This window comes from Staurois parvus, unplaced genomic scaffold (assembly GCF_062004578.1).
Source record: "Staurois parvus isolate SC_StPar_1 unplaced genomic scaffold, SC_StPar_1.0 ptg000589l, whole genome shotgun sequence".
Lineage (NCBI taxonomy): Eukaryota > Metazoa > Chordata > Amphibia > Anura > Ranidae > Staurois > Staurois parvus.
In genome coordinates, this window is record NW_028318385.1 from 4922168 (window position 1) to 4937388 (window position 15221).

The following is a 15221-nucleotide window of genomic DNA, read 5'->3' on the forward strand; positions in this document are numbered from 1 at the left end:
TAACTTGTATCTTGTTTTCAATAAACTTTGTTTTTTGGAAAAAAAAAAAAGCTTGGGCCAGGAGCGGGGCCAGTTGGGCGGCAAATATTTTGTAAAATCACTGGGTAAGCCCGTCCGGTCCTGGGCACTTACTAGTTTTCAGGGCGTTATTTGCCCCAAGAACTTCCATAATCAAGAAGGGCTCTTCTAGATCCAATGTATCTTAGGCATCTAGAATAGGCAACAGCATCTCTGCAATGTATTGAGACATAGCCGGCAGGGAAGAAACAGAAGGAGCATCAGGATTCGCCAAGGGTAGATTATAAAGTTGAGAATAGCGCTCAAACGCAGAAGAGATTCCCTTATTGTGGTAGAGTTTTTAGTATTGTCAGGCGCCTTGATGTGCTGGATCGGGCGACGGGACAGGCGGGAGTGGAGTACACGCGCTAGGTGTTGGCCACATTTATTAGGGAGTAATGAGTGTTGCGTGCTTTGTCTCGTGCAACAAAGGAGGAAGAATCTAAAAGTTGGAGTAAGTCTCTACGAGCGTTAGATAAGTCCATTGCGAGCAACGGGTCTAACGTACGGTTGTGGGAAGGTTCTAGAAGCGCAAGGACGCATCTCAGTAGTTCAAGCTTTTTTAAAGTGAGAGCCATGTTTAATAAGAACACATTTGAGGGTCTCCCATTGAGTAAGAGGGCCAGTAGTGTCCAATGTGTGGTCAAAAACAAAGTCTTGTATAGTCTTTGCGACCTCCGATGCATAGAGAATCTTTGAGCAGGATATCGTTCAAACTCCACGAAAAGCGACGCGAAGACAATGGTTGGTCCTGAATCGTAAGATGGAATCGGGCATGGTCTGACCATAAGAAATGACCGAGAGAGGATGAAGTCCGACAATCTAGAAAAGACTGTGAAACAAAGAAATAATATATACGACTGTATGACATATGAGCTGCAGAATAAAAACTATAGTCTCACTCCGAAGGATGTTAGATGCGCCAAACATCCACTAAATGTAATTCATGCAAATTCAACTTAATTTGAGATAAGACTGATAAGGAGGGAGAAGATTTACCCACAGAAGTGTCCAGGTCTGGAGAGAGAGCTATGTTAAAGTCCCCTCCGACAATGAAACTGGAACTCCCAAAAGTACGAAGTACGCGGTCCAACTCAATATACGTAGGTGTCTTTAGGTTGCTGTAGTAGTTGATTGAAGACCGCTGCAGCTAAATCTTTAGATTCAATGGTTTCTGGTATGCCCCTGATCTGTACATTATTACGGCTGTTCCTGTTCTCAATGTCATCTTGTTGGTACATGAGTTGTTGTATTAAAACCGTATGGGAGTTAAGGGTTTCTTCATGAGATTTTAAGGCACTACACAGACCGTCAGCAGTATTGTCATTCTCTTCCAGACGTACACAAATATCTTATTTAAGATCAGAAATTTCTTGTTTCTACGTGTTTTCAATATGTTTCACATAAAACTCAAAATCTGCCTTTGTAGGAAGAGATTTAATGTAGGTGTGCAGGGACCGCATGTGGGACTGCAGATCCCAGCCATCCTCAGAGCAGAGAGATACTGGAGAAGGGCTGCAAGACCTCTGTGTGCCCTCAATATGGGATCCCCATGAGGGACTTCAGGGAGCCCTATGTCTAGGGGGGGACGAGGAGGGGAGAGGTGCCAGCTCCATCTTGGAGGCTGGGGCGCCCGAGGCCTCGGCCGAGGATCGGGTCAGAAACTGGCTCATGTCGCCGCCGGACCAGCCCCCCGTTGCTCTCCAGGGGGTCGGTGTTGATTCTTGCCCATGGGGAGGGCAGAGGAGAGCCCGTGAGGGAGAGAGGAAGCCTGCAGCGGAGGTCCGGGCCGGGAGCTGTGCAGAGGTGCTGCCTATCGCTCCATGCACCAAGCCACGCCCCCCACAGAGAATTATTTAAACGTATAGTCCTCTATGAATAGATATAAGTACCCAAATTTGAATAGTAATGGCCTTAAAGGAGAAGAGGTCTTTTTATCTAGAGATTTCAACTTGAGTCCTGTAATGTTTAAAGTTCCTGATATGGTTGTATCCATTGTCTTCTGCTAGCAATGGTGGGGGCCCATAAACATTAGTGAATACTCTTAATTCAATTAAATTAAACAGACTAGACTGTGGTACTGCTTAAAGCAAAGATCACCTGGTACTGAGGTGTAAAGATGTCTGCATGCAGTGTCTCTAGAGTGATGACAGAAGTTGGGCCTTTGCCCGCTCACCAATCCTATGGACAGCATGGCCTCCTAGGAATAGGGTTTTTTGCTTAGGCTCTTGGCTGGTTGGCAGGGATGTGTGGAGTTACCACCTGTCAGCGTGGCAAGCAGGGATGTCTGTGTGAAAACTGGATAGTGACAGTCCTGATGTAGAGATCCTGATGCGATCCCAATGTGGCCATCAGTGTCACTGCTGTGCTGAACTGATGTGCAGAGTCCTGCTGCAGTAGGCCAGCAATTTATCTCTGGAGGAGAACGGCAGTCCCCCTGTGTTCATCCCTGAATCCCGTACCAAGAGTGAGAACCAGTCCCTTGCTGTAGAATATTTCTCAGGATCATCCTCTTTCGCCAGCTCTCTGGTAGTTGTAGTTCAATCAGCACTTTGGAATACAGGATGTATTGCCTATAGGACTACAGGTCCCAAGATCCTCTGCTGCCAGGAACACAAATCATGTTCAAAATATAAATTTTAAGGGTCCATGCACATTGCTTTCAAAAATGCTGCTCCTATAGCTGTTTAGCGTTTTGCCGGTTGTAGCAGCTCAGTGTTATTTTATATGTCAGTGGGTCATTTAGAGGCATATTTTAGGTTTAGGGTCTAGAGGCAGAAAAAAAACCTTCTGTTTTGCATTTTTGAGAGCGATTTTCTGGTAGAAAAAAAATGCAAAATGCTGCTAAATGCTCCTTAGCGCTTGTACATTTACCGTTTTTTTTTCTGCTCAGAGCACTGGCATATTTTAAGCCAGAGCGCATAGACCTTTAGTGTGACAAGTGACCACTTTCACATTCATTGAGTAACATTGACACATTGATGTCATTTAGAATTTTTGGATTTTGCGGTATGTATTTTAATTTTTCAAAATACTGCAAATCCAGAATCCATTATATACTGCAAATCCAAAAATCCAAAATGATATCTAGTGTTACTCCATGAATGTGAGAGAGGTCACATTTGTCACCCTCAGACTTTATATTTTGAACATGGTTTGTGTTCCTCCACATGGCTTATTTTTTTTATTACCTATGCATGTCTGTCTTCTATTACCGATCATTATTTATGGCACATTCTCAGACATGACAATCCAAGGTGTCTATAGTTCACTCTTGGAGCGAGAAGCAACGTATTTCCCAGTGGAGAATGAATGAAGAATATGTCAAGAATGTTGAAATACAATTTATAATGCTATTACTAGAAAATGTGCAACTTTTATTTTATGGTTTGTCTTTACAGATTTATTTTTACGCAGAATATGTATTTAGAAAATGTGGGATACCGGAACACAACATTCCCTATGTTACACTGGGAACTGGAGTCTGTGAATGTATTACAGCTTTAACATGTGTAAGTCACTTGTTTTATTATACTGAATTATTTAAACACACTAAAGGGCAATTTCACCCCAAATTTAAATTTACAATACAAGTGGAGTCTAATGGGATGAGTTATCTACTAATTCGCTACACACAGGGACACTAATAAGGAACTCGGCTTACCATAGCTCTTGCTCCTTTTTGCTCACCTTGGACTCGTGTTCCCTTCTGCCCTTGGGTGGTCCAACTTCTTCTGCTGCATTCTTTATCAATTTGAATTAATAACCCAACGGGGAGAGAATGATACCCTTTTACTGGCTATGGCAGGTATGTGGTTTTTAGGAAATCAAGCACAGGACTCTTGTCCCAGGAGTCCATATGAGCTGTAAGTTAATATTAGCTAGTTTAACTCTTCAGTAGCCACCAAAATCTGAACTTTGTGGTGTTCTTTACTCTTTAGCAAGACAGATATTTTGACAGATAAGAGAGGAGGGGAGTCATTTGGTGCACAAAGTTATACTTTTGCAAAATGTGCATAGTGTTTAGAAGCAAAAGGGCATATTAATTTTATGGTCTGTAGAGCCCGGAAACATCCATGTGATAAAGTTAGAAACAGTCTGTATACAAAACTTGCTGAAAACTCTGTACAAAGGGAGAAATCACACACTTGATGATAGCCTGAAAGATTTCTCAGTTTATTCTTCAATTAAAAAAAACTTCTACAGCTAAGAGGATTAGATAACGTGCCAATTGGCTGCCTTGCATCATAGGTCACCCCTGGCAGTTTACTTGAAAATAATAAATGTTATCTCAATTTGCCCATATAGGAGTAGCTGAGGCAAAGAAATCCTTAAAGTGGTTGTAAACAGTCATGAAATCTGAACAAATGGTAATGGGGGGAGGGGAGGTTGGAGAGCTTAGCACACAGCTTGCCTATTCACAACACAGCTCTGCATCCTTTCGTTCCCATCCCATGTGTGAAGGGGTGTGTCCCTTTCCTCCAATCAGCTCTCACACTGTACAAGAGATCTAACTGCAGCTCCATGCCCCCTCCTCTGTGCTCTGATGCAGAGGGATTTTATCTGAATTCAGCACTTTCAAAGGGATGTAGAAAAGAGAAGACTGCAGATAAACAAGTAAAGGAGGATGCAAGGAGCATTTGCTTCATATCTATGTATCACCTGAAGCTATTCACTTCACTGGGTATATGTAAGGGTTTATAACCACTTTAAGGGAGAACCATACATGTATAACAAATATAAAATAAAGTCTCTAAAGAGGCCCACTTGCTCACTTGTAATGTTGTAAAATCCAGAGCAAGAGGCTGGTCACGTAATATTGCCATTTACTTTCAATTACAAATGCAGCACTTTGAACAGTTATATCAGCCACTGTCTGACTTGACACAGTTTATGTTGTGTGCCATTTTCTGTCTGTGAACAAAGAGAGGTGAGTATACGTGTTTAACACAGATCTATGCATTTTACCAGATTTGACAGTTTACTGCATATGGCCAGATCTGACAGATGGATGTTTGGTGGCTGAACTGATCTTCTAATCTAAATGGTGTTTCGGCAGGACTGGTGCGAGGAATTTTTGTTCCTTCCGTCCTCCAGCCACCCTATGCTGGTACTGCTAGACCCCCTTCCTGTCCTTCATCCACCCTGCGCTGGTACTGATGTACCCCCATGGCCTCCATCAGCCCCGTGCTGGTACTTCTGTGCCCTCCAGCCACACCACACTGGTACTGCTAGACCCCTCCCTGTCCTCCAGACACCCCACACTGATTTTACTGTACTTTCCCCCCGGCCTCCAGTGACCCCTGCAGTGGTACTGTTGTACCCTCCCTCCATCCTCCAATGACTCTGTACTAGTACTGCTGTGCCCCCCCCCCCCTGGCTTCCAGCGACTCAACACATGTAATGCTGCACACCCCCCAAATTCCCATGTGATTTCAGATTTTACTCATCCTGGCACCCTAAAGTGGTTAACTCCAGCCTTGAAAGCCAGCATGGTCTGGAGATGGGGTCCCTGTCCCTAGGGGAGATTGGGTGGGGTATTAGATGATGTATGGAGGAGATGGGATTGTCTCGCTCACTGAGGTGCAGGGACAGATTGATGGAGTGCGGGTACTGGATCCCGGCCAGCAAGGTCTGGCTGTGCCACCAATGTTCGCCTAGCTGTTGTAGTCAGTGAGGAAGCACACAGTGCTGCAGCCGGCAGCCCTCCAGTTGCAAGCTCTTTGCCTATGCTGCCTTATGCTAATGCAAGATCTGTGCTTGGGATAGTAGAGTTAAACAAAATCAATTCCAGTGACCACTAAATTGTTTAATAGTTAAAGATGAACTTAGCAAACATAAACACCCATTAATCGAGTTAACATGCCATTATTATATCAGTTTGGAATATATATCTTGCACACCAAGACCCTGAATAATAAAGGGGGCCTACTAATGAAATCCCAATCACCTTGTGAAAGAGAAACTGGTCATATACAGTCAGGTCAAGTCAGTTAAGCTTGAATAATGTACATGGCAGACTAGATTATACTGTATCTACATGACAATCTCTGCTAACCATTGTGAATGGAGATTATCATCTCATTTTAGTTGTTTGTTTTGCATATACATTGCCACACAAACCAACTGTTGAAAATTCTGCATTTTTTCTATACAGTTCACCCTCAGAAATATAGTTTCCTGTTTGAATAATCGGCAGAAGTTAGCACAGAGCTTTTAGCAAAATTAGAAGCATCCCCTTCAAAGGCACAACATTTTTAGCAAAGATACTTTCTAAGTTGCTTCTTAGTTAAATGGATGCTTATGATGCTCTGTTTTTAATACCACACTGAGACGTGTCAAGTGGTAGTTTATGAAAGCCCTCTTAGAAGTCAGTTTGAGAAAGGAGTTTACATTATTATTTTTTTTTTTTAATTTAAAAAAGAAATAATGTTTACTAGTTTTTGTTTTTGTATAGTTTGATTGAATAGCTTCCATGTTTTCTGCAGTTCACTTGGAGGATATTTTTTTTTTTCAACAAAACTGAATCACAGAACATTTATTGTTTGGGCATAGCAGCAGTTAAAGAAATAGGCTAGCAATCTTAGTACCTGCTGACACACATCACAGGTCAGTATAAGAATCACTCATAGGTTTATATTTAGTGCCTGTGCGTAAGAATGTTTACAGAAATGCTTTACAGCATGGTGGGTAATGCCAATGCAATGCACATCACATGTATGATATATGTGTTGTCAGGTTGGGGTGATAATATTTTTTCAGAAGGTGCTGGCAATAGTGATGTGACTTCAGCATGTATAATGTATACTTGTGTCCTCCGCTTCTAGGGACTACTCATAGATAAAGCAGGAAGAAGATTTCTTATAATTGGAGGATACACTATGATGGCATTTTGGTGTATTTTAATGACCGTGACCTTGACATTTCAGGTATGAGGTTTCCAATAATAAATTTTCATTGTAATTCCTTAATAAGAATTATTATTCAGGTTGTAGTAACTGTATTGGCTATAAAAATGCAATACACAATTGTTTTTTCCCCACTACTGCTCCTTTGTACCGACTTGATCCGCCAAATGGGTAGCAGTTGGGAGCTTTGTGTAAGGCATTTGAATACTAATATTTAATACTAGCATTTTGTCTTAACTTTACCGAGTTAACTATCCCATTTTTCAGCGTGAACAGAGAATTTGCTTGTTCAGTTGCTTTTGTTTACTTCATGTGCCCATTGCAGTTTGCCATCACATCTCTATCTCATGAGCAGCTTCTGATAGGAAGTTCTTATTCTCCCCCAGGAGCTTTTTTCTATAACTTGAAGTAAAAAGAAAAAGGTTGATTGTATCTTTCCCAATAGTGCATCACAGGACTGAATGCAGGCGGTATATAAGGCTAATGCAAACATATGTGGGACACAATCATACTAGTGTGTTTTTACCTAGTAAGTTGTAGCTATGAATGTAAAAGTAAGAATAAACATTATTGGGGCTCCTTACATTAGTGCACAGTCAGGGTGGATTGGGCTTCACATGCTTGCAAATCATAGGAGGAGCACATGATTCTAGAAACATCGTAATGTTGTGTTATTCCTAATAAATCCTAGTTATGAATGTAATAGTGAAACATTATTGGAGCTCCTTACAATAGTGCACTGTGATAACAGTCAGGGTGGATGAGGCTCCAATTCACATGCTTGCAAATCACAGGAGGAGCATTTGATTCTAAAAGGTAAATAACAGATCATACCAACAGGAAATTAAAGTGAACCTGTACAAAAAATTTAAAAAGTAAGTGCTAAGACCAATAAATCAGTTTGGACTCCTAATTTCCTTAATGGGTACATACAGGGGTTAGAGAAAAATATGGAAACGCTACATGATTTGCAGGTGGGAAAGTGACATGTTTCACGTCAAAGCCGAAGTGATGTAACATTCATTTGCTTCAGCTGTGGGATGAGACACCTAGCTAACAGGTGGGAAGCCTCACTTTCGTCATTGACTGTGTGCGCTGCTAGTAATGCAGAGTAAAGTCAGAACATAATGTGTTTTTAAAGAGGGCAAATTGTTGGTGTCTGCTTAGCTGGTGCCTCTGTGACTGAAGTTGCCAATTTATTTGGCGTGTCGTGAGGTACAGTATCAAGTTGTGATGGCATATACAGTTTCCAGGAAAATGTCATCTGATAAGCATAAGAATGGTCGACATGGTAAACTGATCGAAAGAGACAAAAGGACATTGAGCAGGATTGTGACCCGGAATAAGAAAACAACTGTTGCAAAAGGGACTGCAGAGCTCAGCCTAAGTCTTCCAAAGCGTGTGTTCACAAAAACTATGCAGAGGGAACTTCATAAGCAATACATCCAAGGGCGAGCTACAATTGCCCAACCACTAGTGACTGATATTAATGCTCAGAAGAGGAGAGAGTGGTGCAACACCCAAAAAGCGTGGACTATTGAGCATTGGAAGACTGCAATATGGTCCAATGAATTGAGCTTCACACTGTTCCCAACCACCGGACATCTTTACATGTGGTGAACGCCGTTCCAAGCTTATGACCAGGACTGTCTTATGTCAATGGTAAAGCATGGTGGCAGCACAATCATGGTTTGCGCAGCCATATCTTGGTATTCTGCAGGCCCCATCATCACCTTGAAAGATAGTCATTGCTAGCAAGTATGTACAAATTTTGGCCAACCATTTGCATCCCATGGTGCAGACATTCCTGAAGACCAAGATGATTATGCTCCGATTTACACAGCTGGTGATGTCAAAATGACAAGCATGCAGATGAAGTCTCGCACTTCCCTGGGCGCTTCAGTCGCTGGACCTCAATATCATAGAGCCAATATGGTAAATTTTGGAGAACAATTTTCAGGCTCATTTTCAACCTCCAGCATCTCTGCAGGGACTGGAACAATTTTTGCATGAAGCGTGGTATCAGATTCCATTATCCACCTTTCAAGACTTTTATTTCTCAATTGCCAGGAGAATTCAGACTGTCTTGGATGCCAAATGCGGTCCAACACCATATTGGGGAACCATTTTATTCTTTTACCTGGTGTTTCCATAATTTTGTCCAACTCCTATATATGTCAAAGAACCCCCCCCCCCCCCCATTCCTTGCTCTACTTTATTACTGTGTGTTTCAAAGTTAGATGCCGAAATGACATGGAATTAAACCAAAAGACAAACACAAAAAATTAAATACCTGCATTCTCAAAACCCTAAACCTTCAGATAATGCAGAGGAAGACAAGACACTGTAAATATACGTGTTGTTCAAATTGCTTCAATATGGTACCACCATCTTTAGTAGACAGAAATGTTCCTTTCTATGTCCCTTCCAGTTTTACTTTCACTTTATACTGGGACATGACTTTTCCAAATTTTATGGCAAAACAACTATCTGTCACCCTCCTGTCCAACAATAATAACATTCTTATTGGCCACTGAGGCAGTCCCGTTGGACAGTGGCATGACATGACAGCCAGAAGGGATTATCCATAAAGTCAGGAAAGCAAGGGTTCCGTAAGAAAGGGAAACTTAATCAGAGGACCAGAAGAGGTTTTTCTGACTAATAAATATAACAGAAGTCGTTTGGTTCTTTTTACCTGTTGTCCTGAATTAACCTGCAATAAAAACTTCCCAGCCTATCTCTTGTCCCATTAGGACAGCCATGACTTGCTTAGAATTGCTTGATCTTATCAGGCCAAAATCCTCTTCAGTACAGGCCATGCCTGCACAATGAACATGTATGGCTTGTATTGAGTCATCTTCTGAGCATCTTCACTCCATTTTGAGCAGGTCAGAGCTATCCTAATGGAGTTAAAGCAAAACTCCAGTTAAAGCTTTTCTTTTTTTACAAAGTGGGTAAGGGTTAGAAAATGTATTGTAGTTTCTGTAGCCATTGAGATTTTCCACGACTTTGTGTGGTCACTGAAACAGGAGGCCGCAGTCCAGCCTCCCATAGTCTTAAAAACAAAGAACTGGTCCTCTGTTAAGAAAGGTTGAGAATCTCCTGTCATAAGGGATCATGAAGGATTTTTTGCCCTATTGGAGTAAATTGGACCACACTTTATAAGGGTGTTTTGTCTTCCTCTAGATGAACTGAAGGTTTAGATTTTTGAGAATGCAGGTATTTATTTTGGGGGTTTTTTATCGGCTTTTGGTATAATTCCATGGAAGAGTAATTTTTCAGCCTAACTATGTAACCGATGGAAGGAGCGCCAGACCAAATATTGAAAGTCCAAAACAATTTATTGGTTTGCATTAAAAAAAACCTTCCACGGTGTTTCAGGAGCTAAAACTACTCCCTCTTCATCAGGGCTTCAGTTAAAGTAGGAAAATTGATTGGACTCAAAATAGGATTTTCTTGTGTAAATCTATGTAAGAAAGTTAATTGCTGGATCAAGGGAATTACTAGCCGTAAGGGATCTTTACTGCCATTCACACAGATGCTGCTGGCTAGTAACTCCCCTGATCCAGCAAGTAACTTCCTCTTTTAATTAGTGCAAACCAATAAATGTTGGATGTACATATACACTTTAGGGGGGATATTTATAAAGCTGCAAATGTGCGATTTACCAATCACGTGGGGTTAATCATTCCATGGACTTTCCAACACATTCACCAAATATTCACTGCAGGTAAATCTGGTGTATGTCACGTTCACTGCTATTTGACCCTAAGAGAAAAGTTCACACTTGTGTAATCAGTCAGGTTGACAAAGATGTGCACTGAGTTCAAGATATTATATGCAATATTACTGTAAAGTGATGCCACATATTTTGCAGCACCATATAATATCAACCTTCTACTTTTTTGCATTCCTATAGGATGCTGATTCATCGGTGCCGTATTTCAGTATGTCTGCTATACTTGCGTTTATATTGAGCTTTGGTCTAGGGCCAGGTAAGATAAGCTACACATACATACCTACATAAATTACTTTGTTGTCTCTCCATGAGCTTGCAGCATGAGGAACAGATACATCATGTTTTTGTGTCCTATTACATCATTAAGATATTTTTCTCTTTAATTTCACAGGTGGAGTTACAAATACCCTAACTGCAGAATTATTTACACAGTCCACACGAGCTGGAGCATTCATGATAGGAGGATCTATAAACTGGGCCAGCTTTTTTGCTATAGGAATGGTCTTCCCTTTCATAGTAGTAAGTATAATTTTGTATATGGTTCTCCTCCAGTTGCTACATGTACAGTTGTGTTCAAAATAATAGCAGTCAGACATCACTAACCTGATCAATCACTGTTTTTGGTAGAAATGATATTTCTAATTGGCAAATAATTTACTAGCAGGTGTAGTAGAGTAATAGAAATCCAACAGACCAAACGGTCATGACATGCATGCTGCTGATTCTGTGTAATTGAATCACTAATTGAAAGGGGCATGTTCAAAATAATAGCAGTGTGGAGTTCTGTTAGTGAGGTCATTCATTCTTTGAAAAACAGGTGGCAATTATTGCCCTTATTTAAGGAAGGAAGGCAGCAAATGTTGTACATGCTGGTTACAGTGCATTTCTCTCTGAAATTCTGAGGAAAATGGGTCGTTCCAGAAATTGTTCAGAAGAACAGCGTACCTTGATTAAAAAGTTGATTGGAGAGGGGAAAACATATAAAGAAGTGCAGAAAATGATAGGCTGCTCAGCTAAAATGATCGCAAATGCTTTAAAATGGCAACCAAAACCTGAAAGATGTGGAAGAAAGCAAAAAAACCCCCATTCTAATGGATAGAAGAATAGCCAAAATGGCAAGGACTCAGCCAACAATCAGCTCCAGGAAGATCAAAGAAGGTCTAAAGTTACCTGTGAGTACTGTTACAATTAGAAGACGCCTATAAGAAGCCAAGCTATCTGCAAGAAGCCCCCGCAAAGTCCCACTGTTGAAAAAAAGACGTGCTGAAGAGGTTACAATTTGCCAAAGAGCACATTGACTGGCCTAAAGAGAAATGGCGCAACATTTTGTGGACTGATGAAAGTAAGATTGTTCTTTTTGGGTCTAGTGGCCGGAGACAGTTTGTCAGACGACCCCAAACACTGAATTCAAGTCACAGTACACTGTGAAGACAATGAAGCATGGTTGCGCAAGCATCATGATATGGGGATGTTTCTCATACTACGGTGTTGGGCCTATTTATCACATACCAGGGATCATGGATCAGTTTGAATACATCAGAATACTTGAAGAAGTCATGCTGCCTTATGCTGAAGAGGAAATGCCCTTGAAATGGGTGTTCCAACAAGACAACGACCCTAAACACACCAGTAAACGTGCAACATCTTGGTTCCAGACCAACAAGATTGACGTTATGGAGTGGCCAGCCCAATCCCCGGATCTTAATCCAATAGAAAACTTGTGGGGTGACATCAAAAATGCAGTTCCTGAGGCAAAACCAAGAAATAGAGAAGAACTGTGGAATGTAGTCCAATCATCCTGGGCTGGAATACCTGTTCACAGGTGCCAGAAGTTGGTTGACTCCATGCAACACAGATGTACAGCAGTTCTCAGAAACAGTGCTTATACAACTAAATATTAATTAAGTGATTCAAAGGAAAGCAAAATCTTCAAACATTTGTCAGTTTATATAGTGAATGTTTGTTTGGGTTGGTAAAGAAGAATACAAACACTGCTATTTTTTTGGAATAGAATGTGCAGTGTTCCCAATGCATTTTTGTGTATGGAAATAAAAGCTATTAGAAGGGTTTTGAGCTTTATTCACTTTTTTCAACACATAGCTATTATTTTGAACACAACTGTATATCTTTTCATTTAAGTGCACATGGCATACAGACTTTAGGTTGGTTTGACAGCTCATGCCCCTTGGGCAGGGTTTGTATGAATTTAGTTTTGTCACATTTCTAAGAATATTTGAAGGTTTTAGTGCAGTGCACATATATCAGCATGAATCATAAGTTGATCTGCGTTCGCATGATCAGTCCCAGTGTTGTATTAAAGCTATAGTAAAGTTAACAAAAAATAACTAAAATAGAAGGAAACGGTCCCCCTGTAGGTTTAAGCCATAATGAGCTAGTATACATCACATACTAGCACATTATGTCAGACTAGGCCTATGGAACAGATCACTCCAGCAACACGCTATCACAGCTGACAAGGATTCCATCCTCACCCAGTCTTCCTTTCGGGTTCTCAGGTCCAGTCTTTTGAATGACTGAGCCGCGATGGCGTCACGCCCGTGCATGCGCACGGGAGTCACAGCTGCGGCATAGAGCTCTGAAGGGATGGCATGAGTGTGCATGTGCCGGTGATGTCACTGGTTGCTGCTCACTGGAATATCTCCTAAGCGGTGCATGTTTAGAAGATACTCATTTTACCTACAAGTAAGTTTTATTATAACATTACCTACAGGTATAAGTTGCAAAGTGTAATTTACTACCGCTTTAAGAAACGCTGACTCCCCAGCACCTCTTTAATTATGTAAATACCTGATAAAAGATTAATTTCCTAGTAAACAAAAGAATTAGAACAGCTTTCTCCCCCAGTGACACCATGCCAGATTCTAGCAAGACTCCATGAATTTTGTCCTCTGGCTTATTGCAGGCTTTTAGAAGAGGCAGTGAGTGAATTAGAGGAGCAGGGGGATGAGTAAATGGCTGTACCTTTTTTTCCAAATAAATAATAAAAACTCAATGTGTTGCTATAAAATGATGTAAAATATATAACTGCTACATTTTGTAAACTAATGTCAAATGTCGCTTCAATTACAAATTTCTTCCAAACTCACAAAAAGTAATGCCTCTGCTAAAACAATTGCAATGTAAATTGTTTCCCTAGAGGGGATACTTTTTTTTTTATTCAATAAAGCTGATATTACACTTCATGGCTTTAGTGATGCCTATGCCTTTTCTTGATTGTGGAAATAGTTGGGTGTTAACCACTTTGTTGTCCTTTTCACAAATTTTTCACCATCTTCCAAAATATGTTTTATTGTTTTTTGGGGTTTTTTTCCAACTACTGATCCTGAAATATTCTCTACAGCAGCTAATCATACCTGTACAAAAGTCATATTACAATTTTGATAATTGCATTTTACTATACTGCATCCATATTTTTTTTCTTTTCTTTCCAGAATGGGTTAGGTCAGTATTGCTTCCTGTTTTTCCTTGTGGTGTGCACCTTAATAGCAACGTTTATTTACTTCATTGTACCAGAAACCAAGAACAAATCATTCCTTGATATCAAAGATGAATTTCAGAAACTGAACTTTGGTCAGTGGCGTGAGAATTCCCAAGAGATTGCAGATGCCATGATGTGACATTGTTACTAGATACATTAAAGAATATTACAAAACACCTGCTGTGCAAATCTCTGAAGTACTGTGCTAAAACAAACCCCAAAAAACTACAGGGTCCATGGAACAGCAGCTGGAATTGTTTGGATGTAAAGGGAACCTGTACACTGTGTGCAGTTATTAGGCAAGTGAGGTTTTTTTGACCAAACCATAATTTTTATGCAGTGTCCAACCCCAAGCTGTATAAACGTGAATGTGTATTGGATCTAAGCATATCAGGTGATGTGTATTTATGTAATTATTATTATTATACAGGATTTATATAGCGCCAACAGTTTGTGCAGCACTTTACAAAATGAAGGTAGACATTACAGTTACAATACCATTTGGTACAAGAGGAAACAGAGGGCCCTGCTCGTTAGAGCTTACAATCTAGGAGGAAGGGTTGAGTTATACAAAAGGTAATAGCTGTGGGAGAGGGGATGAGCTGATGGAGGAAATAAATGGCGGTTTACTAGGTAGAAGCAGGATAGGCTTCTTTAAAGAGAGAGAGGTTTTCACGGATCGTCTAAAGGTGGATAGATTAGGAGACAGCCAGACCGATTGGGGTAGGGAGTTCCATAGGATGGGAGAAGCTCGGGAGAAGTCCCGGAGGCGAGCATGGGAGGAGGTGACAAGGGAACTAGAGAGCAGAAGGTCTTGGGAGGATCAAAGAGAGCGGTTTGGTTGATATTTTGAGACCAGGTTGGTGATGTAGCTGGGGGCAGAGTTGTGGATGGATTTGTAAGTTGTTAGTATTTTTAATTTTATTCGTTGGGCAAGTGGAAGCCAGTGGAGGGATTGGCAGAGAGGTAGCAGATACTGAACAGTTGATAAGGTGGATGAGCCTGGCAGCAGTATTCA

At 40.9% G+C, this 15221-nt stretch overlaps 1 protein-coding gene across 3 annotated transcripts in view; it reads left to right on the top strand.

The window, feature by feature from the left end:
• LOC149449997 (solute carrier family 2, facilitated glucose transporter member 11-like) overlaps positions 1–14379 on the top strand; it is an 83350-nt gene extending 68971 nt beyond the window's left edge. For all 3 annotated transcript variants that reach the window (XM_089692519.1, XM_089692520.1, XM_089692518.1), the window contains exons 8-12: positions 3459–3569; positions 6885–6986; positions 10885–10960; positions 11096–11223; positions 14157–14379. In XM_089692519.1, coding sequence (XP_089548645.1) covers positions 3459–3569; positions 6885–6986; positions 10885–10960; positions 11096–11223; positions 14157–14342 — 603 coding nt within the window. In that variant the 3' untranslated portion in view covers positions 14343–14379. The remainder of the gene's footprint in view (positions 1–3458; positions 3570–6884; positions 6987–10884; positions 10961–11095; positions 11224–14156) is intronic.
• Positions 14380–15221: the final 842 nt, after the last annotated feature.